We start from the raw sequence: 25,785 nt of genomic DNA on the forward strand, positions 1-25,785 counted from the left end.
GTGTGCCTGTTTGTGTAAAACTGTGTTTGTGTTGTTGTGTATGTGTGTTTGTGAGCGTGTGTGAGAGATAGTGTGTTTTTCTGTATGTGTGTTTATGTGTGTGTGTGTGTGTGTTTCTATATATGTGTCTGTGTTTGTTCGTGTGTGTAATTGTTTTGGCGTATGTGTGTGTGTTTGGGTGTGTGTGTGTGTTTTTGTGAGTGTGCATGTATGTGTGTCTTTGTATTCGTGTGTGTGTTTGAGTTTGTGTATGTGTTTGAGTTTGTGTGTGTGTGTGTACGTGTGTTAGGGTGTGTGTTTCTTTGTGTGTGAGTGATTGAGTGAGTTGTGTGTGTTTTTGTTTTTTTTTCTGTGTGTTCATGTATGTGTGTGTGTTTTTGTGTGTGTGTGTGTGTGTGTGTGTGCTTGTGTGAGTGTGTGTATGCGTTTGTGTGTGTATGTGTTTGTAAGTGTGATGTGTTTGTTTGTGTGTTTTTGTCTGTTTGTGTGAACGTGTGTTGGTGTTGTTGTGTATGTGTGTTTGTGAGTGTGTCTGAGAGAGTGTGTTTGTGTGTGTGTGTGTTGTGTGTGTGTGTGTGTGTGTGTGCGTGCATGCGTGCGTGCGTGCGTTTGTGTTTCTGTGTTTATGTGTGTTTGTGGATATATTCGTTTGTGTGTGTTGTGTGTATGTTGTTAGTGTTTGTGTGTGTGTGTGTGTGTGTGTGTCTGTGTGTGTGTCTGTGTGTTGTGTGTGTGGGTGTGTGTCTGTGTGTGGTGTGTGTGTATGTGTGTGTATGTGTTTGTGTGTGTATGTTTGTGTGTGTGTATGTGTGTGCGTGTGTGTGTGTGTGTGTGCGTGTGTGTGGGTGTATTTGTGTGTTTGTTTGTTTGTGTGTTAAGTAAATGTTCTGGAAAAAGATCAAATCCTTCTCTACAGTCCTGTTAGTTCCCTAGCTAAGAATAGTCTATTCCAAGACTTCCTAGGTTGAGGATATAGACTGAGCACGAAGGCATGTAGGGTGTCATTAGTTCAAATTTGAACGTACGAAGGTCTGGACGAAAACGCTTTTGATCTGGAACGGTTTGGACATACTCGTTTTTTGGTATGGCCCCTCAGCCTGGGTTCATATTTTTTGTTCGGATTTCATATTTTCTAACCAGCTCAAAGATTTCGTTGAGTTCCTTTGTGATCTTGTCTGGCCTGGCAAACGAGGGATCCCAGAAGGTAGATTTCCACTGTTGTTCGCTGAAGGAAGCGGTTTCAACTTCTTGTTTCTTTAGAATAGTATCAATCGCCTGTTTAACCGACAGTTCATCGCCACTGTCAACGTACCCTATCAAAAACAAAACTTCTCGTAACTACTGTTGTTAGGGGGTCCGAGCAGGTGCAACTACTGCGAAGATGGACCGGTACTGGATTCGAACCAGCATCTCCTACTTGCAAGCCTAGTGTGCTACCCATTTACATCATCTGGTCTTAAGCTCTCGAACTTGGGCATATCTTAAAACCCGTTCTCACGTTCTTCCTTGTTCATCAAGGCTTCATTTCTCTAGCCAAGTATACGTTGAACAGGTAGAGCATCTTGTCACGCTTATCTTATGCACAAAGTTAGATTAGGTTGTTCTCTCTCAAACTTCTAACAACTGTCCTTAATTTGACACTAATCACTCACGCTGACAGTGTCAGAGATTAAAGAAAGATCTTACATCTTAGTAAGAGTATAAAGGGTCCCCAGTGATTGTGGAATTTTTATCGTGTAAGATCTGACAAATTTCTGACAAAACATCTTGCTAATAGCCTGTAAGGGGATGCATCTTCTTATAAGATCTTATAAGACGTTTATCAGATCTTATACGATATAAATTCCTCTTATAAGATCTTACATGATAAAAATTCCTCTTATAAGATCTTACACGATAAAAATTCTTCTTATAAGATCTTACACGATAAAAATTCTTCTTATAAGATCTTACACGATAAAAATTCTTCTTATAAGATCTTACACGATAAAAATTCCTCTTATAAGATCTTACACGATAAAAATTCCTCTTATATAAATTCCTAAAGTATGGTATATTCTTCATATTGAAGACAATTCAGAGTTGCTCTCAAGCAGTAGCCGAAAAGCTACAGCATGCAACACTTAAGTGCCAGAGCAACAAAAAGAAAAATATCTTATACTGTCTTGTAAGACTTATAAGATATTGTAAAAAAGATTATTTGAGTGGCAGGGGCTTTCTCCGAAGCGGTGATTATCAAACTAGGCTGAATTGTTTTTAAAGACCAAAACTATCTTGGACAGCTAGTTTAGCCATAGTACCCAGCTAAGACTCACACTAAAACTGCCACCAAAACAGAATCAACAAGCATTTTTTTGTTTCATAATTGGTGAGCTGACCGATTCATTTTTTACTTTCATAGGACCTTGACTACGTTATACGATTATATTGAAAACATTAAAACATGTCATATCAGATCTTACACGATAAAAATTCGCTCTTATCAGATCTTACACGATAAAAAGTCTGGTAAGGGGAATGTTTATCTTATAAGATGTCTTATCAGATCTTACACGATAAAAATTCTAATAAGAGGAATGTTTATCTTATAAGATGTCTTATCAGATCTTACACGATAAAAATTCCTCTTACCAGAATTTTTATCGTGTAAGATCTGATAAGAGGAATTTTTATCGTGCAAGATCTGATAAGATCTTACACGATAAAAAATTCTTGGTCAGCATCTTATCAGATCTTACACGATAAAAATTCCACAATCACTGGGGGTCACCCGGATCAAAACTTTGCACCCCCCATTGCACTGTTTAGACTTAGGGACGAAGTTAGAAACAACTTTCCCCCATTACAAGTTGGGGATAAGAGAGGAAGAGAGGACACTGCCATGTTCCATTATATGATTCCGATTTCAATTTTAGTTCGACTTGGTGTCTCTAAATCTGCTTTAGGTCAACTAAATTCCAATTTAAATTTTAGCACCAATTTTTTCTCCTTTAATCACCTTAATTCCAATAAGGTTCTGGGCAATGTCACAGCAATTTTTCCCCTCTTTCCATTCCATCCCCAGCTTAGTGTTCATAAAATTGTAAGCCTCAACATACACCCCAGGTTCAAGTCCTAATCTATAGCGACCTCTGATCAGACAAAATTCTAGCGTTCATGGGCTAAATTTTCACTCGAAAGAACAGCATTACATAGCACTAGAGGTATTAATTCCTCGATAAAATATTCAAAATGATATAAAGTTGAATCAAAATTCAATCAACTGATGAAAAGGGGAAAAATTTTCCTTCACAGCTGTCGAATCACACAATCAAAGCTATAATTGGCCATAGTGTTATGAAATTGACAGCAACCAAAAATCATCAGATGATATCTTAGTCATTAACACCGCTTTTAAATTTGAAAAATTTGAAAATTTGAAAATTAGAAGTGGAAAAAATTCGAACAGTTACCTTGTTGCTGAAAATACAGTAACCCGGAATAAAAGCTATACAGCTGAAAACTCCAAAACTGCCGAAAATTTGACGCAAATCTGAAAACAATGACTATTTGTTAAGTCTCCATCCCAAATCAGAAGGCTGCTCGAAAGTACCAACCAAGATTAAATTTGAAAAAAAGGAACCATTTGAAACAACATAAAAAATTTAAGTTGAACGCAGAATTGTTTACGATGAAGAAATTTTAACGAAATCAGCGTTGTCTTCGGTCAAAATTGTAAGATTTACACTTGTTATGGAACAGCTCGTTAAACATTCAAATGTTTTAAAGTCCATTAATTCAACATGAAGTGGCTGCAATTTGCATTTGTTGAGACAAACGGAAAATTGAGAAATACAATGAAAATTGTTTGGTAATTGTACTTTTATACTATTATTTTTAGAGCCTAATAAATCACAGGAAAAGTCAAAAAGAAAATTTTCTAAAGCATGATTGTGCCTGTTTTGCAACCCAAGGAAACATGGAATTCACTGGAAAAAACTTTCGAAATTGCTCTTTAGAAATTCTCCATCATTGATCTAATCTCAAGAAAAAAAAATCTCTCTGCAAAGATATACAACAGATTTACTAGGGCGGAAATTTCACATGTAAAAACGCACTTGTAAAACTTCTCCAACACCAACACAGTAGTATCTTTTTGCAAGAAAGAATATCGCATTAGAAATTATCGTCGATGACGCATCTTTTTTGCGTTAAAAACGACATAGACGACAATGGATTACTCTTTTTTTTTTCGGAAAAACTTGATTTCTCAACTGAAATTATGGTCCTTCTTTTAATGTTATACTCATACACAATGAGTATATTCAATTGAGTTGCAAATGCTCTCGCACAAGTTGAGATAGGCACTTGCGCCGCGAATGGCAAGTTTAGTCTTTACGTTTGAATGGTTACTTTATAGAATGGGCAATCGCGGTGCGATTGACACTAGTCAAAACTACTGAGCTCAAATGAAAAGCGTTTGCAAGAATTAAATTAAACTGAGCGTTAGCGCTGCAAACTGGAGAATGAAGAATAAGAATGATACAATTTAAGAAAGAAAGTTTGTTCAAAGTTTAATCACGCTTAAAGGAAGCAACTCTTAGATTTGTTTATATCATGAACGAATGTATTTCCTGTACAGACAGAGTGAACAGACAATACTGCTTAAAATGGGAGGAAGTGGACATCAACTGAACTAAAATGGCATTTGCCCTTCAAATGGAACTTACAACAACTAAATGAAATTAAATACGGATATGGATACATGAAAGGTATCCAATGCCGTATGACATTTCCCCTCTTGGAGAGAAAAATAAATTACTAATTAAAATCAGAAAATTAATAAATATTCACCGGTTACTAAGTAATAAAATATTAAATAATAGATAAAATAAAAGTTTATGACAGTTTTGTTTTATTCAAGTTCATTCACTATCGCTATTTTCTACATTTTCTGCCTGGAGAACAGTCATCTCCCTTGGTAGATTTTGGGGGTCCTCAGCCCATTCATTTGAATCTCTCGCAACTCCAATATCCTGATTATCGGTGTAGCCTTCTGTGCTTCTGACTTTTTCAATAATCGTTTGTGACTTCTGTGTCTTTTTCTTCAAGGTTCGCTTGCTTTTCCGAATTGAAGAAGTGTCGGAGTCTGATGTGTCGCTAATCGTGAGTTGGCGCTTTGAAGATTTTCGCAAAACGGGTGTAGGCTTTGGCTGTACTGTTGAGGCTATTTGCGCCCCAGATGGTTCTGCCGTACTTGTTGTAGTCAATTGCGGTGCGATTGGACTAAATCTAAGTATCTGTGTTTAGTCGGGTCGATTCAGGAATGCCTCGTCGTGTTTCGGATTTCTCTTGGGAATTCTCATCTTTAACGATCTGGCAATATTGCTGGCTGTAGAGATGCATGACCGTCTTAATGAAATTACACTCACATCATCGGTTTGTCTCCTTTTACGCTTGATCTTTTTGTCGCCAGTGTTTTTCCGAATAAGATCTCGCTTTTGTTTCTGGATTTTTTGTTCTAGGGTTTTTTCGTTGATCTTTTTCGGACTTCGCTCGATATATTGTGTGAGTTCCGTTTCTCTTTCAGCCCGTGTCCCAAATTTAGCGATATCCGAGTTCCTAACCCGTACTTCTTGCTTGTGTGGTTCTTTGATCACACTCGTCGTTGGGCTTACTTTGCACACAGTGCTTCCTGTTGCTAGCACCTCATATAAGCCATCCAGGTTCTTCTTTTGACGTTGGTTATCGTGTAACTTGCGAGCCAACTTCACCTGCACGCTACGTTCCGAGCAAGGGATTGGGCGACAAACGGCGTCTGAACTGATGAAACGTTCTTCTCCATCGTTTCGTTTCTCTTACTCAGCTCTCGCAAGGGTACTTGCGGCGCAAATGACACGCTCAATCTCCGTGTCAGAACATAGAACCGTATCCGCCCACTGTTCCTCTGTCAGGTAAGAACGGCCCGGAATTGTATCTTCGTCAGTTTCTGGTTGTTGTTGAACAACTGCAAGTCCCAATGTAGTGAACAGATCTCTTCCGATTACGTTTTTGTGCCCATCGTCTACCACAGTCAACATTGCTGATGTGTGTTTCCATTGATTGTAGATTACTGTGGTTTCCAAGTGCCCAATGACTTTGATTGGTTCGTTTGAGAAAGTTTTCAAGTTCCTTTTTTCTGTTGTATCTGTCCATTTGGCTGATTTTGTCGATCGGATGATTTTGTTCGCTAAACTTTTTGTTATGATGCTGACGGCACTTCCAGAGTCAATCATGGCAGAGGTTCTTATTTCCCTCATTTGTACTTCAACATTTAGTGGTTCCAATTGATGAACTGAATCAGAAGAAATCGCCGCCACATAGTCATCTGAATCACTATCATAGTTTGAATCGTACACCTGTTCATACAATTGTTGATAGCTTGTTATATAGTTGACGGATTCTTCATCATCACTTTTTTCCTGCGATTGGTCAATTTGGTTTACATTTGATTTTTGAGTTTTCTGTATCGGATTCTGCAACTTTTTCGGTTTGCGGCATTTTCTGGCAAAATGACCCATAATACCACAATTATTGCATTTCTTACCGTTCGCGGGACAAATCTGCTTATGATTGTGACTCCAACGGAGACCACAATTTGTACAAACACTCGTATATTGATAATTTTGAGGGACAGTTGGGTAGCGTGTGAAGTCTTGTTTTGTTGAAGGTGAATTCGCGTTGCGATTGCGTACTTGGTTACTATTAATAAAATTCACAGAAGTAGTACCAAGTTTTGGTTTATTTTCTGCTGATTCTGCGCTCCCATTTCCATTTGTATGGCTATCTCCAATGCTTTTGGTGGTTCTACTGTTTCCTTCAACAATTCCTTCTGAGTCTCGTGATCAAGCATATTTAATATAAATGCATCACGAATCAGTGTAGTTTCCTCACTACCAAGATTGCAATTCTCCGCCAATTCTATGAGACGACCATAGAAACTTTCCACCGACTCTCCTTTTTGCTGCTTACACGAGTAGAAGACGAAGTGATCGTAAGTTATATTACGAACCTTTGTGAATGAGTCCTCCATTGCCTGCCACAAGTCTTTAAAAGGTTGTTTCTCTATCTGAAAATGGGGGTATTTACTCTTGAAAATCCGCCGTCCCTCTGTTCCAATGCTCAGATATAGCAACGATATCGTCTTCTGCTCACAAATTCCCCACGGTGTGTCTCCACAGAGAATCCCAATTTCTTCAAACTTTTTACAACGGTTTTGCCAGTTTACATTCAATTTTTGATTTCGAACTTTACGATCTCTTTCCGTCGCCTGTGCGTGGTTTTCGACCGGTTCTTCGTAGGTGGGTTCAGGCGGGTAAGTCACTGTTGCAGGAGGATCATTTAACAGGGTGTCTAATTGTATCCCTTCCTTAGCGAGTAGAGCCAGTTTCCATTGCTGCGTCCTTTTGTCCCACGTCAGAGGAGGTGTTGCTGTCGGTTTCTCCCAAAATGCTTCTATGTGGAGTGGTGTTTTCTTTGACTCCGCTGCTGACTGCGCCATGTTATACTCATACACAATGAGTATATTCAATTGAGTTGCAAATGCTCTCGCACAAGTTGAGATAGGCACTTGCGCCGCGAATGGCAAGTTTAGTCTTTACGTTTGAATGGTTACTTTATAGAATGGGCAATCGCGGTGCAATTGACACTAGTCAAAACTTCTGAGCTCAAATGAAAAGCGTTTGCAAGAATTAAATTAAACTGAGCGTTAGCGCTGCAAACTGGAGAATGAAGAATAAGAATGATACAATTTAAGAAAGAAAGTTTGTTCAAAGTCTAATCACGCATAAAGGAAGCAACTCTTAGATTTGTTTATATCATGAACGAATGTATTTCCTGTGCAGACAGAGTGAACAGACAATACTGCTTAAAATGGGAGGAAGTGGACATCAACTGAACTAAAATGGCATTTGCCCTTCAAATGGAACTTACAACAACTAAATGAAATTAAATACGGATATGGATACATGAAGGGTATCCATTGCCGTATGACATTAAAGAAGCTTAAAGATGGAAAATATCGAAATCAGGTCACTTGTACTGTTAAAAAAGTAACAAAGCAGGATAACATTTCTCGTAAGTTTAAAAAATGGTGAAACTGGATCTTCAATACGTTTTAAAGACGACGATACCCAATCTCGTTTACGTTTAGAAAAAACCAATACCAAATCTTTGTTCCGCTTAAAATATAAATGACATCTGACGGGTCCATATTTTTGTAATTCCGACAGCTGTTGGCCTCTTTGCATCGCTGATACGAATTAGAAGCGTGAAATCAAAATTTCAGAAATTGGCTCAGCAAAAGTATTTAAAGTTGCCTTTAGAAGTTGCAGCAAAAGTATTTAAAGTTGCCTTTAGAAGTTGCAGCAAAAGTATTTAAAGTTGCCTTTTTAACTTGTTAAATGCTCAAAAAAATTAGGGCAAAGAAGAAATAGTTTCCACAGTTACGCAGACAAGCTATACAATGTTCTTTTGGTCATAGAATACATATATTGAAAACAAAAACATAAGCCAAAATTTTTTAAGTTCTCTTGAAACATTGCAACTTTTTTTATTTTCTTGAATTATAGGAACAATTTTCTTAAATTATAAGAAAAATTTTATTCGCGATAATTTGTTTTCCGCGATTATCAGTTTCTGAACGCTGGGTACATCAGGTCACGTCACTATCCAACGCTTTAGGAAAACTGCTATATTTTTGTTTTCTTGATTAATAAGCCTTTTTAAAAAGTTTTCTTGAAGAAATTTTTTTCTGTGATTATCAGTTTTTGAACACTGGGTGCATCAGGTCACGTCGTTAACCAACGCACTAGAAAAACTTCTTATGTTTTGTTTTCTTGAATTAAAAGCAAAATTTTCTTCAAGATGATCTTTTCTGTGATTATTAGTTTTGAACACTACAGGTACATCACGTCACATTGCTATGCAACGAACTACCGAGTTGGAGTCCCAGTGAATCCCAATGATGGATCATAGAAATTTCATAAGAAGTCCATCGATGGGTCATCGGTGGCTCAATACCAATTTTTCTCTGATCATGGAAAATCCATCGATTGGAAAGCTCTGATTTTTACTGGATCATAGAAAATGCATTGATGGGATTTTACTGGATCATAAAAAATCAATCGATAGGATTTTACTGTACCATAGAAAATCCATCAATCTGGTCCAAATAACGTCAAAAATTGGTCGAAAAAACTTCAAAAATAAGTCTGAAAAACGCAGAAATTTGTCTAAAAAACGTTCAAAATTGTTCGGAAAAAAATCAGAAGTAGGTCCCAAAATCGTCAAAAATAGGTCTGAAAAACATTGAAATCGGTCCAAAAAACGTCAAACCGCCAACCCCACTCTCCTCAACACCCCCTTCCACCCTTCCCTCCCCCCAAGCTACTATCTCCCCCCAAGCTAGGCCTACCGAAGCCAACCGCTCGTCTATCATTTGAGACTTTGGTCATTTATGGTTTATTAATGTACCATCAAGAATATGCAGCTGCGTCGAAAAAATATTAAAGAGAATTGAAATTTCATAGACCTCATCCCTCCAACCTGCCACCACAACCCACGCCCTTCCCCCCCTCCCCCCCAGCCCCAAATGAAATATTACTATTATCCCATGTAATATTACTAAGTATAAGGGCTGAATTAGGGCCGAATTAGAGACACGTTACATTAAAAAACATGCTACGCGTAACTTTTAAATTATGCTCAAGTGACTTGCACGAACACATTTGACTAATTCGAAATGATATTCGAATAATAACTGCTTTTATTTTCATGAAATTACTATGACCCATTACTGGATTTATGAAAATAAATTTAAACATAGATTTAAACATTTCATGAAATATCTTTGATCCATCGATGAGATTCACTGGGAGCCCAACCCGGTTTAGAAAAACTGCTATTTTTTTAATACGTCCTTCCACTGCAGTGAGTACCCCCCCACTAATCGTATATACCGTATCCAGGTACAGAACCTGTTAATTATTTGGCAAGTGGTACCTCCCAAAAGTGCGTGCAAACTATCATCAATGCATATTGAGTCTTCTTTGAGTCTTAAGTTGTTTATCGGGCGTGGAATTATAACAGATTTTAAAAATCAATAGTGCAATGTTTCAAAATAAATAGAACCCCTACTATGTGGTGGGTCTCAGAGAAATCTAATATCTGAGACCCACTTCCAGCTAACGACAGGTTCTCAGATCAAAATGATTGGGTTCTATTAGGCGCAAAAACACATTTTTGGAAAATTGTCTAAATGGTCTCATAAGGGTCCCCGAGTCTAGGTCACTGACATATGACCAGACGAGCCAGACAGCTTCCAGGCAACCAAGACAACCAAATGTCTATGTCCAGCCCAACCAGTCTAATGACCAGACAACCCAGACAACGCAGACAACCCAGACAACCCAGCCAATCCATTCGACGAGTCATTATGTCCAGACGAATTCCAGTCTCATGATCAGACCTAGCAGGCCTATGACCAGACCTCCCAGTCTTATTGTCAGACAATTTCCAGACAACAAAAATTCTTCCAGACCATTTATAAAATGGTCAGTGTTTACTCCCCACCCCAGACGACCTCTTGTCTGGACATAAATCTGGGACCTCGACTCGGGGCAGTCAGTGACTATTTTGTATGGCAGAGAGAGAAAATGGAGATGAACCTTGATCAGTAATTGTTTGAACAATGACGTTAGAAGTTGTCTCTGAAATGATTTTGCTCACATCTCCCGAGTTGAGATAACATTCATCTGCTTTTGTCCCCACTTGGTTCTCCATCGCTGTCCACAGTTTCCCTACAAACACACAGAGTTTAAAATGAGGGCATAAAAAAGGTTACAAATATTAATTTTCGAACTTTTGAGTATTAATGTTCCTATTACATTTTTTCAGTATTAATGTTACTAAAAGAAATAACTACAACTTTCAGCCGTTCTTTTCTTGGTTAGAAATAACTGAATTGAAAATAATCCTGGTCCTGTTTTACAACTTAGTGCCATAAAGGAAACCAAAGTTCAACTGAAATAGTTCATTGAGCAGCAAGAGCATGTCTCATGTACCTGTCATCATTCAGTTCTCTTAGTCCTCTCATCTTTGACAAAAAAAAAACACTTTTCGACCAGTCAATTTGTTGTTTTGTTGAACTTGAAGTTTTCATTAGTTTGATATCATTCGCTCATTGGGTGAGTCAAAACGAGCAAGAAAAGGTCTTTGACAAATTGTCCCCTCTGATTGGTGACAAAGTTTATAATTGGTTGAGTGATTTTATATTATAACATGACAGGCCTTATCAAAAAGGTCTTGTAGCAACCTCTGACGGATCCACATTCGACTGCTTTCATTCAAAGTGTGCTTCAATAGTTTTCATTTTACTAGAGGTCTCTGTCTCTGAGTTTATGTTCTGCAGTAGTGCTCATTTTTTTTCTCCCGGTTTGGGACGTCAGATTTTTGAAACTCTTTCATGTCAGTTTTTTCTAAGAGACGTTTTTTTAAGTTTTGTACACATTTGCGACCATTTCAACGCTTCTCTCATTATGGAGTGAATTCCGTGTCCCAAATACAAGGATGTTCTTTCTGAGGGTATCGAAGAAAGGAATCGAAATGACAAGAATATGACACTCTTTTTCCGTAATTGCAACAAGGCAGGCGAAATCCAACTGCCAGTGGTCGAACAAGAAACATCTGACCAGACTTTGTCAGCCCATTGACAGTTCTGAACCTATGATCCATGTCAAAAAACATGTTGGGCGAAAACTCAATTTGACTGTTCTGTAAGCAGGACGTGGCAAAAACCCTTTCTGGAACAATAAAAAACATAAATGAGAGAATTGGCGGGTACAAGACCCATAAGTAGTAATGTCGTTAACAGAGAAGTCATTAAAAAAACCTTAATTGACATTTGTCTTTCGATTGTTTGAGATTGAAAAATGATTGAGATTGAGAGTGTTTATTTTGTTCCGAAAACTGTCCAGGCGGCTTAAAATTTCAATTCAGATAATTGAACTGACAATCAATAAAACTTACACCAGTAACTAGCAAAAGTTGTCTTGGAATCCCTTATAAATTTTATTTTGATTATAGGAAACTGTTTTTATTGCACTTCAGCAGAATAGAATGAAACTTTTGGAAAACCCTCAAACCCTCATAAGACTCCGCATACGAACTTCATACTTGATGAATTGAGATGAAATGGAAATTGCATCCACTTTGGTCAACACAATTTGGTAGTATTTGCGAAACATTAGTTCGAATAATAAAACTTTATCTCTACAAAGTCATAAATTAAGAACTCTCTCAAATGATACAATGTTAATTGCCAGTTGTGAAATTGAATCTGGCATGAATTCTAACCATCTGACAAATGTTACAATCAACATTAATAATCAATTTCGAATAGCACATGATCAATGTATTCTGAGTATACCCTCCGTCAATTACTTGCCTGGAATTTTCTCAGAAAAGAAGATTACAGTCACGAATATTTGGTGAACGACTCAACAATTAGCTCCGCATTTCTTGAACAAATTTGATTCAGAATACCTTCCCCATAAAAAAAAAACGCCCAAAGAAATAAAAAAACTGTCCATTTCTGAAAAAAGACGACCTTGTTTCAGTCAAAGACGACTTTAATCTGCGCGGCTTTTCGCCGCTGTCAATCAAAAAAACGTCCAATTAAATATAAAACTGTCCATTTTTGAAAATAGACGACCTTGTTTGAGTCATAGAAGACTTTACTCAGCGCAGTTTTTCGCCACTATCCAGAGAAATTTAAGTTTATTATCGAAACAAAATAGATTTGTTGACTTTGTAACCACATTATTCAGTAGGTACTATTAATGAATACTTGTCATACATTAAGTGAACCTCAAATTTGAACTGGAACTACCTTTACTATCATCGAACATTTTTGCGACGTATTAACGACTCGAAAAATTTATTACCAACTGGCAACAAACTCTTTACGATTAGTTTGAGAATCGACTTTTGTTGATACATAGAGTTTGAAAAAATTTTATCAGGTTAAAAAAACTTCCTATTAAATCAGTTACAAAGGGAATATTGACCTTATGGAAAATTGTCGACATCGCCATCACTAACCAATCAAAGATGCAGTTTTGATATATAAAACCACTTGACATACAGTACATATTGAAACACAATTCTTTAAGCTGCCAACTAAACATAATCGCGTCTTATTGCTGTTGATCATCTTAGTGATTGTACTCAAATTTTTTCTCAATATTGACTCCTTGCAAGGAAAATAAATTTTGATTTTCTCAAATTTTTTTCTGAATAATCGAGCTCCTAAGTATGAAAAACTTTGTACAAAGTATTTAATTGGTATCTCCTGCTGCTTTAAACTAAGTCCGCTCTAGTCCAGTTATGGTGTTAGTGAATTATTGGAGAGATTTGATTACTTTGATGTTAGAAAAACCTTATTGTTGTTACAGCTTGTCACACGTTGAAAGACAGATCAGAATTTATTTTCTCCTTTTCTCTCAGAATTTTAACATTTCAAAATAAAAAACAACTGAGTTTTGGTTCAAAATTTTGCAAAAAAAACGCTGGAGATTCGTGTTAACGCTTCAAAAAAGAATTTTCGCTGAATATCTGTCTCCAAAAGCGCACTTTTACGCAATTTTTACTTAAAAAGCGCACTTTTTTTAATTTTGATCTAAATGGAGGCAATGACACAACCTGGGTGGGTCAACATTGTTGCAAAAACTTTTCTTTCTAGTGAAATTCCATACGTAGAGAGGTTTAAATTGATACACCGTAAGATAGCGTGGGATGCCCTCAAAAAATTTTCTGAGCCAAATTGTGGGGCTAGCATAAAGTTCTCCAATTTTTTTCAAAAAAAAATGTGGGAACAAGTGTAATTAATTTTTAATTTGTTTCTGTGATAATATATTTTTTTTAGAAAAAGTGAGGTGGAAACTGCAATAATTACAATAACCTTGCGACAGTACTTCCCCCGTGACAGTCAATGTCTTTGCCCTTGATTTTTGCCCATTAAGGGCAAACTCCAACCTCAACTGATGGAAATCATCCGGTCTGTTTTTCATCAACTTCGCCAAGTTGTCGCATACTTTTTTGGAGGTGCATGAAAACGCGAATTGACGTCTGCGTTCCAATCCAGAGTTGCTTTCCCAGTTAGAACCCAGAGTGTAATCATCAGTCAAGCCGCCAAATCGATCGTTCCAGAGCAGCCGGATTTCCTCAGTTGGCAAAAGTTCAATGCTATCAACCGTAATGTTTGGATGTTTGTCTTTCAAATACTCAAAAACGACAGTTTGGGCTTCGTCAGAAAACATTTCAATGTAAAATCTCATCTCCTGTTCATTGTTTAGCATATTAAAAGTCGATTCAGCTGTTTCTTGCCTGAGAATGGCAAGTGGAGCTGTGAAATATCTCTGTTCAGTCTTGTGTTTGAACACTGTAATTCGTCCATTCAGGTATGGAACACTCTTTGCAGTGTTTTTGTTCACTTCTATATCAAAAAGGTCAGCGCTGTTGCAGAAATTCCACAGAATTCCTTCAAACACTGCTAATATTATAAGACAATTTATCATACCTAAAAGTTTTGTTCAATTGTTTTCTTTTAAGACCAAACAATATAAATATTAATTTAAGTAAAAATGGTAACTAAATGAAATTTTGTGAAAGTTTTTCAGACACTTTATTGAAAATTGGGCTCATCAGAGGTTACAGTTTTGTTTCAACATCTGATAAACTAAAACGGTTTTAGTTTCGGCGGACATCAAAGGTTTTGTAGGCGTATGTTTAATCTTTTAACACAAGCGAACTTCTCAACATGAAAAGTTGCCGACAGAAATTAAATTAAGTTAAAATCTGATTATATTCACAGTTGAAGGCTTTCGGGAGCGGGTTCGGTTCACGGAAAAATTCTCTGAACACCCAAACAACTCAAATAACATCACAAAAATTAATTGAGAAAAATTGATGGGAGTCAGAAAGCGTTAAACAATTATCTGACTAAGGAGACATGAACCTGAGTATGCTATTTCCTGTCAAGTCCAGGTGCACACATTTGAAAATTGGTGGAATTAGTAGAAAATTGGATTTTTGTTTAACAATAGTCAAAGCGGATTTCAAAGCGTGGAAAAAGCAAAGTAAAATTCTTAATCTTAAAAACGGGAAAGTTAAGAATTGAGGTTGAAAACGGAAAGTGGAATTTAAGGATGAAACCCGGCTGTCAATGATGTTCTAAAAAGGGGAAATAGTTTGGTAAGAATTATCCAGTATCACGTTTCTACGCAGTCACCAAGGTGAACTCAGCATTGAGTGAGTCTATAAGCAAGTCCAATTTTGTTTCTTAGTACTGGGCAAATCATAATACAAGTAATAAAAATCTGGCAACTCTGCGCCAAGACTCGTTTAACACTTGCAAATTGATTCTGAAGTCGAAATCAACTTTTTGAAACGTTCGGAGAGAAAATTTCGCTTTTAAAAAATTTAGTAAGGTGTCACGTTTTCAGCATGATACCGGATGATACCATACGCCATCAGATTATTCATTGCTATCAATAGCAAAAATTCCACAAGAACTTTCGTCGGTATCAATAGAAAAGGCCCATCATGAAAGAGAACAGAAGAAAAAAATGAATAGGTTTACACAACTACTAGAAAACATCATTCATGTGATAATGGCAAAGGACTAAATTGCGCATCGTTGTTAATAAATGAAAATTGCCAGTTATTAAAGAATTACATCACAACTGAAAGATTCGATGGGGCATTTTGGACGGAAATTGGTAACTAGCTTCCACAGAGGTGGCAAACCCCAAAGCTGCCAAATTAATATTGCAGCCTAGTGTTTGTTTCGTTCTGAAACTAAGCTTAGGAATTCGAAGTAATTCAACTCAACGGAGTACGCAATTGTAAGCTATCAATCTGTCCTGAATTTTTACACAACGACCGGATCAAAAAAACAGAGCTAAGTTCTATTAAAAAAATTAGTTTTTGATTGCTATGCGATAGTAGGGCCCAGGGACCTAATGTGCGGAAAAATTTTTCTACAAAAATGAGAATGTCTACAATGAACCGTTAAATTTCGATATAGCTCACATTTATCTAAATTTTTTATTCACTTCACTTCAGAGCAGCTCAAAAGAACGTTTTGAAGTGATGTCTTTTCATCCAGCACCTTCTGTCTCTTGTGATCAAACTGTTTTTGAGCAAATAAGTTAGCTTTTCAAACGTCAGAGAGCAATTACGACTTGAAGTAACATAATAAAGCATCGGAAATAAGAAAAACTAAAAATCCCACTATTTGTGTAAGACCACCTGAAGTACATTACCAAAATATTGTCCAAACTTTTTCGTTTTAAATTTGCCGAGGTATTTCGTTAGACTATCAGCCGTTTGGTTTTCAGTAGGAATATGTTGCATTTCTAAAATGGCATTTCTTCACGTAATTAACCTAAGTACTGTTATACAACGGTGAAATTTTTAGATTTACTATTGTGGTAAATTTGTCTGCTATTTGCCATATTGTCAACCAAAATCATGGTTTCAGTGGGAACAGTACTTTTTAACTCACATAAAATATTGTTGTAATAATTTCTTGTGAAGCAGACACGCACGCCTATACCTCGGCCTCCGTCTTTGACATTGTTATAATAGTTTGTATGCTACAAGACCAACTAATAAGACCAGTTTTTTTAAAACACAATTGAAAAAAAAACAGAGGTGCTTTTGCGATTGTCAAGATTACCACCCCATCAGAATCTATGTAGTCAATGACGTCGATGTCATCTCCGCTGCTTTACTGGGAGTCAACTCACCATTTATAGATCTTCCTAAATAACGTAAAACGTGTTTTGCTGCTGAACAACGCTCTTTTTCTGGAAATTCCCATAAAATAGAGCGGGAGTAGCTTGAGCTATATTTGGTCTGGAAGACAACGCTAGTTAGTTAATACTTCCAATGAACTTGCTTTATGTGGTATTGTAAAAATGTAAACCTTTATTTGCATTTTTTTAAATCTTTAAATTTGTCAATCAAATTTTCCAGTCTGATTGATACTTCATTGTTTTTAAACACTAACTTCATACATAAAAAGCAGTTCAATTCGCAAAAACCTTAGCTTATGACATTTTTTTAAGGTTTTTTTATGTTCTAACCAAGACAAAAACTTAGGTCAAGGCACAAAATTGTTACAGCGCCAGCCCAGACACCGGCTAAGGCTATCACGTTTTTTCCATAAATTGAAAAAGAATCAATAATCCAATATACATGCTCTGTGTCTGATTTTTCCTCAGCGAATTACTAATGTAAAGAACCAATTTCGACCCCACTGCTTCAATCCTTTAATGCTTTTGTACAAATTGAATACCAACGCTCCCAATTACAATCAATGTGCCCCAATCCTACGGGTTGAAGCATGTAGACAATTTCCTCATACACTGCATTAAAATCGGCTGTTTAATTATCCAATTGCTTTGTTTTTTTCTCCAATTTACTTTTTTTTTTAAAAAAAAAGTGAACGGTGCTCAACCTTGTTGTGGATTATTAAGTTAATTTAAGATCAATCCCTTGCTGTTGACCGTATCCTTTGGCTAGAAAACGTGCTATTTTTCAAAAAATTTTCCATTGTTGTAATTTTATTTGCGAAATGCCGTCTGTTTCCCATCGGTTTGACATCATTTTGACATTTGACCAACTGACGCACATTGTTTTTTTTGGGGAATCGATTTATTTTTCCATTGCATCGTGCCATTTAGAAGAACTCAGCTTTTGAGATACGTTTTTTGGCAAATTAGTAGTATCGAAAACAACTTCGTCTACATCAGCAGAAGCCTCAAAGCTATTGGTGCTACAATTGAAACAAAGTAGCCTTCTTACATTAACAACTGGTTCCTGCAGTTCTTCCTGGCTTATAATGAAATCTAATTTTCCGCCTGATGCTTCCCTGGGTATGGTATTTTAGATCGGCAAAACGTCTACACTCATGCTATCGTTAGATTTCTGTGCTTTGCAGAACAAAGATGTTCTGTGTTTTAGTCAGTTTCAATTTTCTGTCTAAATGTGATTAACCAAAAAAAAATTTGATAGTGTTAGAAAAGACAGTTTTGCATTGGGATGAAATTCGGGACGAAAATATTTTTCTGCAAAACTAAGTTTCACGTCAAAAACGTTCAAAAATTAAATATTAGGCTGAGAATCACACAACTATTCAAAAGGCGTTTTACCAATTTCAGATTGGAGGCATAAGCTTTTAGCCTGGAAAGCAATATTTTGGGCGTATCTTCAACACATTTTCCCCAACATAGCAAACCTTCGTCATTCGCGTAACAGCCTCCATACGCGCTTACTTGTTTCGTTGTCCTGAAGCGTATATGGTGCTAAAAGATACAACTTACTTTTTTCTCCACAAAAATTATAAAACTCTATTGAACCGCACTCTTTGGCTCTAGAAGGTTACAGCGCCAGCCCAGACACCGGCTAAGGCTATCAAGTTTTTGCATAAAATGAAAAAGAATCAATAATCCAATATTCATGCTCTGTGTCTGGTTTTTCCTCAGCGAATTACTAATGTAAAAAACCAATTTCGACCCCACTGCTTCAATCCTTTAATGCTTTTGTACAAATTGAATACCAAAGCTCCCAATTAGAATCAAGGTGCCCCAATCCTACGGGTTGAAGCATGTATACAATTTCCTCATACACTGCATTAAAATCGGCTGTTTAATTATCCAATTGCTTTGTTTTTTTTTCTAGAAGGTTCTAGAAGGTTCTAATATTCCAGATTTACACCGACATCATGACAAAATAGATCAAAAGCTGGCAGCATTGATCACATGTTTTACGGAATTAGATTTTGAGTACCCAGAAAACTGTCAATAAATGCCAATGGGGTACTTGTGCGCATAAATAGATACTGGAATTAAAGGACGAACAATGTCAGAATGGACAACATCAAGAACTTGCTCCACTCTGTAATGATTATCAGTAGACACAGGTCTACGCTTTGTTTTTTTTAACGTTAGGTCGCAAAAATTTTTCCGGAACTAACAATTTCCATTCCTGCTACATGGTTTGCAATTTAATTAGGCCATAAATGCTGTGTCCCAGTTCATCAAACCAAGTTGTCAGTTCTGATACCAACAAGCAGTTTTCAAAACCAGTGAAGACGTCAACTTTGTCATCGCAGAAGCTTAAACTGCAGCTATAATGGTTGTCTTCTTGTATAGGTGTAAAAATTGTCGCATCGCTAGTCACTATCTTATATGTTGCTCCAAATTGAACTTTGGTACCAGACTTTCCGTTTACTTACAGATAAAAGTTGTTCACAAAAGTCAGGTATAATAAGGGTTGCAGAGAATTTAGTTTTTGTTCTCCCCGTTGTGTTACCGTTACTGTAGGTACAATTCTGTCCTTCATTTTTGGATGAATTCTAATTCAATATTACAGGCACAACCGGTAAAAATTACTACTTCTGATTTGTTGGTAATTGCACATTCGTTTCCCGTGAAGTTTTTTCCAAAGTATTTTGCTAAAGTATTCTGTCCTTCATTTTTGGATGAAAAAAATTACTACTTCTGATTTGTTGGTAATTGCACATTCGTTTCCCGTGAAGTTTTTTCCAAACTGAAAAAGCTGCTAAAGTATTCTGTAGTTAACTTTCCCATCAAATTTTGGAGCCTGTGTGTTTTTTGCCATTTGTGAAACGGTCAAAATTTTTGAGCCATAACGCTTTTGAGTTTGTAGACAATAAGGAAACGATGCAAACTGCCTGAATTAATTAAAAAAACATGCAATTTTCCTCCTTCAAATTTTGCTAGAGCGTTCTCTTTATTTTTACTCTTTGCTCCTTGTGAGGCAACCTGTCTCCAATGCCTCTCAAAAAGCTTTGAATCCCATTAACCGACTAGTACTTGCAACAAATTTAGTAACATTTTTAGTTCCGACTAGTACTGGAGAAATGGAAAATAAAACTTCTAATCTTATACGAAGTTTAATAGCAATATCCTTGTACTACACTTTGTAAATAAAGTCACTCGAATATTTTAAATCAAAACAGATTTGTGTTATAGAAATGATAAAACTATGATCCGCAAAAACCTATCAAAAATTGCTTTGCAGTTCTGTCTGTGAGACCTTATTGAGAAATCTATGAAATGCTTTTTACGTCTAATGATCTTCAGAAAAACTTCTTCTTTTCGTTCTGCTAGATGAAAGTTAAAAAAGAAGTTTCTTGCCAAGTGAGCAAAGGAATAGTATGATAAACTGATATAAAAGAAGAATAATTTGTCACTGAAAAGAGTAGCAATGCTGCCAGTTAGGCAGTTATTTGTTCAAAAAATGTCAGACAATTGTCCCTAAATTAAGGAAGAATAGGAACTTTCTTAATACAGTCCATGATTTCTAAAAAATATATCCGAGTGTAGAAAATTCAAGACAGCGAAAACTACCTATTGTGTCAAAAAGAATTATTTCGCAAAAGCTGTAGCAATGTGTTTCCTGTCAGGGCCGACATTAACAGAATGAAGCAAAAAATTGATAACACAAACAACAACAAGTTTTGAAGCGGATTGTAATTATCTTCGAATAATTGATCCAGTAGAAAACTGGTAGGATATCTTCAGTCGTATTTTCTTTGAATACCTTCCTTCAAAGAAAACTGTCTCCCTTTTTCTAAAAAACTACTTCTTTTTATGAGTCTTATTATTTTTGAATAATTGATCTAGTAGAAAACTGGTAGGATAATTGATCCAGTCGAAAATTGTTACACAACGGTTGTGCACAAGGAACTCAAATGCGCAAAATTTTATGTAAAAAAAACAATATTTTCTTAACGTACATCGGTTACTATTTGATATCAGGATACTGTTATTTGGTAATTCAGTTCATGTCAGTTGAAAAGAGTGATTTAAAACTGGTAAGAAAACTGGTAGGATAATTGATCCAGTAGAAAACTGCTTTACAACGGTAGTGCACAAGGAACTCAAAAGCGAAAAATTTTTTTCTACAAAAAATTAGATTATCTATAACGTTCATTGGCTACAATTTGATATCAGGATAATTTTATTTGGTAATTCAGTTCATGTCAGTTGAAAACAGTGATTTAAAACTGGTAAGAAAACTGGTAGGATAATTGATCCAGTAGAAAACTGCTTTACAACGGTAGTGCACAAGGAACTCAAAAGCGAAAAATTTTTTTCTACAAAAAATTAGATTATCTATAACGTTCATTGGCTACAATTTGATATCAGGATAATTTTATTTGGTAATTCAGTTCATGTCAGTTGAAAACAGTGATTTAAAACTTGTAAGAAAACTGGTAGGATAACTGATCCAGTGGAAAACTTTTACACAACGGTAGTGCACACGGAACTCATTTGCGCAAGTTTTTTCTATGAAAATTAAGATTATCTATAACGTGCATCGGTTTGAATTCGATATCAGGTTACCTTTGTTTGGTAAGTCAGAAAGCAATTAGGATTTCCAGTAAAACGAAGCAGCCGAAATCGGAATTGCTAAATAACTTATTTTATGGACTTGAGATTTTGCTTAGTAGCCAATTTTGTTTCCAATTTTAGATGAAATCTTTCGTCAATTCAGTCGAATTGATTTGTTTAACAAATGACAACTGCATAAATCCAGATGAATAATTTAAGGCACCCAACATGTATAAAATTTTTTTTTTGGTATTCAAAAATTTTGTAAACAAAAATTATTGTTAAGAAATTTGTTTTAACTAACATAAAAGAGCCTACAAAAATAAGACAAGCTATTTTACATAACATTAAAAATTTTTTGGTGTTTTGATATTTTATTTTGGATTGATTTATTGGGTTGAATATGAGCCATGATATTCAAGATCGAAGTCAGATTGGGCGCAGTCTTTTGCTCTTATCTATATTTAGACATGTAACTTAGTATGGTCTTAGTATGGTATGATTTTTGATATGGTGCTCTTCTATCAATTCTTATTTAACGTCATCGACTTTGTTGTACCAATCTGTACCTCTTTTACCTTTACCAGAATTAGCGGAAAAAATTTAAATATATTGCAAGCGTATAGTACTAATTGATAACAGTTTCATGCGCTGGTCACAATTTAATCTTCATTTCAATCTCCAGTGCTGAACGAAATATTAGGAATTTTAAGAAACACCCACCAACAGAGCTAAAATTGCTTGCCGAATTTTTTAAATTTGATTAAGTACCTGAGGCTGATCCCATCATTAACTTTTGACTGACTCTTACTGAAATTCAAATTAAGTTATATGTTCCGTCTGTAACAATTTTCCTTGTTGTAATTGCTATGTTATCCCCAATTTCTGCGATGTGCGTTCGACTATGTTTAGCTTTCACCCTCAAAATCAGCTTCAAAAAGATAAATGTACTTTTGACGCATGATTTTGTTCTCAGCTTTGAAAAAACATTTATGTGTGTTGACTAAATTATACGACGCTTAAACTGAATTTATTCTGCGTTTTGCGTACGAAGCTAGTCTTTTAATTTTGAGAGAGTAAAAAAATTTGGCAATTCAATCGTGTCATAAGTTGTAATGTGAAGATTGTATACGTTTATTAAATACGTAAATAACGCTTTGTTTTTGGTTAGAAAAAGTTAAGAGTAAAAAGTTGAGCGTCAAATATTACCATACTGAATAAAACGTTTGTGCTTACGTGAATTCATCTACAATGTCGGGCCAGTAAGTTCACGTTTTAATATTGTTTTTTTTTCACTAAACAAACAAATTTTGAAAACTTTTGTTTCCTACTTAAAACCCGATTCATCTGGCTTTAAGATAATCAACTATTAAAAGCAAATTTAGGAAAGTAAAGTGTGCCAGTGCAATAAAACACAGCTCTGACAAAATCTTGAATTTGAGCGAATCTTTCAAGATCAATTGTTTGATTTGGTTTACGTCATACATGACCTTTATATGAGTACTGAGAAAAGTTGACCAGGGTTGTGGTGATGAATGTGGAAAATATGTTCACATTATCATTATGTACAGACAGTACAGATTTCATTTCGAAGAGGGCGTCAAATTTTGTTTAAATTGTAACTCATAATAGAATGCTGTTTTTTAACAGGCTGACGAAGTTCAAAGGTCGCACGAGTAGAGCAGTTGGGCTCTTGGGCGTCCTCATCAACTTCCTCGTTGTGGTTAGTTTCTTCATATCTTAATGTAAAGGTTATAAAAAGTAACCTAGAAACTTTATTGAACATAACTTTTATTCTAAACCCGAGTCGGATTCGGAGGTTAATCTTGCAAGATCTTGCAAGAATCTTGCAACATTCTTGCAAGATCATGCAAGATTAACATCCGTATTGCAAGAATCTTGCAAGAATCTTGCAAGATTAACAACCGTATTGCAAGAATCTTGCAAGATTAACCACCAAAACTTGCAAGATTCTTGCACGATTAACATCCAAACACCATTCAAAAAAGCCAAAAACGTAGAATCCCTGGTAAAAATTAAGAACAACCCCGCCCCACCTCGAGAAGAGGGTAGTATAATTGTCTAATTTTCTGTGAAAACATCCATCTTTATCAATAGACGCCAGGTACACGTTTTTTGACAACTGTTTCTCACTTCTCAGAAAATTGAAATGGTAGAACTCTTAAAGCCCATAAAAGAAAAATTGGTAATGATGAGTTTTCATTCGATGCCTGCTTTGTACGAAAGAGTCTAATGCTGGGCACGTAGGAAACTTGAAATTCCGTTGTGTTATTTGTTCTCTGATAAACATAACAATTGGAAGAAGTTGAAATGCAAATATCATGTTTTAAAACAACTGGACATGGGGCATTTGGAATGAAAAGAAAATAAACTTTTTAGCAAGAGTCCCAGATTTGTTATTTCTCATAGGTTAATCAGATGAAAAATGCAAAATCCGAAAACGGAAGAAGTTCTTGTAACAGGATATAAACTTTTGTTGATAAAAGCGACAAGGATTTTTTGGGACTGCAATTCCAGAATAGACATCAAATATGTCAATCAATTCAGACAATAAGGATAATGTGATAAGATCTCACATTATAAAGTTCAAATACCTCATATAGCCTAACTTTTGTTGCCTTTTAAAAAGCAAATACTGCGATAAATTGTAATGAAAATAAAAAGATCGATTTTAATAAATACTCTAAATACTTTGTTTTTTTTTACGTTTTTTTGTTAAACGCTTTTTAGAAAATTTATTTGAACTGTTTGCGATTTTTTGCGCCAATTAGCCAAGTTTAATATGGCATAGTGATTTTTTTTTCACAACGCTCGAACGTTCCCATACTTTTTGAAACTGACACCAAACAAGCTGATTGGTATATCAGAGTTGTCTCCATTGTGGAGCTTGGTGAATAATTGAGTAACATCACTAATCATTACGGTTGTCTTCCGGTACTAAACTTTTGAGTATAAATACTCGTTTTTATTACGAGACATCGCTTTTCCTATGTTTATACATTGTGCATGCAAAACAAACTTACAAAGTTTGCGGACGAAAACGCGGTGCTCTATATGGAAATTCCACTCAGTGTTTTTCAATTTCAAACTGGAAAATGAAAAGTGAAAACTGCTTTCCATCGCAAAATAGGTTCGACAGAAGCGCGTTCTGTGAACAATTGTGCGACAGATTAATGTCAGTATAATCCCTTATTTTAGTTCAAAACATTATCTTAAAACATTAAATCGTAAAATTAAGCGGCAAAAGATTAAACGAAATAAAATTTTGTGAAATTCCGTTACAGCTACTTTTCACAATTATTTGATCCTATTTTCCATTTTAAGGCTTTTAATTGCTGTTTGTAAACCACTTTCACAAAATTTAAGCGCTTTCCGCATTGCACGGAAATTGCCAGCCACTTTCTTTGTAAGCAGATTTTTTTCGGTACTGTTTTCTGGAAAGACTCTTTGAGATTACACCGAAGCTGGTGAACATGAAGTGATTTAAGATGAATCACTGCAAAGAAACGATGTCCTTGAAACCCCGCGTTTTAAAACTAATTTTATTTCTTGTTTACGCCTTTTGAGTCTCATAAAAGGCAGTTATATTTTTCTAGGTACATCAATTCAGTTTTGATAACATTCACAACTAGACAAAAAATGGGAGCCGGGGCAAAGGAAATTACTTGATAATAGCGTAATAAAAAGAATTTTAAAACAATTATGTTCAGCTTCATTTTTGAGGCAAATTTTTATTACCAATCGCAATGGAATCGTTGCAGGCAGCGTCGTCAATTTTTCCGTTTCAGACATTTGCTGGATGCATGACTGGCCTGGGAGTCTGGCTGGTAGCGGAGGATGTAATCGGGGTGCTGAGTACAGTTCTACCCAGTGAGACAATTTGGGACTGGCTCGCCTATGGTATGATAGTGACAGGGATCCTACTTATTGTCACGTGCACCCTGGGCATGTCCGGGTTCCTCAGGGAAAGGAGGCGGGTTCTTGTTTTGGTAAGTTGAACGTCGTCAACAAGCTCCGATGCAAAGTTTGAACTAAAAATGGTAAAAAGTGAGACAATTTGGGACTGGCTCGCCAATTATTTATTAATTACGAGAATTGTATGGGAAGTATGATGTATTCTCGGTGAAACTTTGGCATGCTGAAAACGGGTCGGTATTTTTTGAAAATTATTTTCCCGTTGCAGAAAGTTACTCTAGCTGATGGATCAATTCATGAAAAGAGAGTGGTTGGCCAATATTGGATATGTTAGGACGGTGGTCAACCGATTTTGAGCATGAATAGATTTTAGGTTGTAGTGAATGGTTCGCATTGATCTTTT

General features: G+C 36.0%; 2 protein-coding genes across 2 annotated transcripts in view; one reads left to right on the plus strand and one right to left on the minus strand.

Annotated features, from left to right (window-relative positions):
• The window catches only part of LOC142349051 (uncharacterized), a 46,496-nt gene extending 31,855 nt beyond the window's left edge, over nt 1-14,641 (minus strand). Inside the window, exons 1-3 of the mRNA XM_075400464.1 lie at nt 13,979-14,641; nt 10,686-10,817; nt 1,138-1,313 (exon numbers count right to left, since the gene is read on the minus strand). Coding sequence (XP_075256579.1) covers nt 1,138-1,313; nt 10,686-10,817; nt 13,979-14,594 — 924 coding nt within the window. The 5' untranslated portion in view covers nt 14,595-14,641. The remainder of the gene's footprint in view (nt 1-1,137; nt 1,314-10,685; nt 10,818-13,978) is intronic.
• Nucleotides 14,642-22,549: 7,908 nt separating this feature from the next.
• LOC142349331 (tetraspanin-18-like) overlaps nt 22,550-25,785 on the plus strand; it is a 39,224-nt gene continuing 35,988 nt past the window's right edge. Inside the window, exons 1-3 of the mRNA XM_075400807.1 lie at nt 22,550-22,708; nt 23,097-23,169; nt 25,256-25,456. Of these exons, the coding sequence (XP_075256922.1) occupies nt 22,698-22,708; nt 23,097-23,169; nt 25,256-25,456 (285 nt within the window). The 5' untranslated portion in view covers nt 22,550-22,697. The remainder of the gene's footprint in view (nt 22,709-23,096; nt 23,170-25,255; nt 25,457-25,785) is intronic.

The sequence above is a fragment of the Convolutriloba macropyga genome, chromosome 11 (genome assembly GCF_964194025.1).
Source record: "Convolutriloba macropyga chromosome 11, txConMacr16.3, whole genome shotgun sequence".
In the NCBI taxonomy this organism is placed as follows: Eukaryota; Metazoa; Xenacoelomorpha; order Acoela; family Convolutidae; genus Convolutriloba; species Convolutriloba macropyga.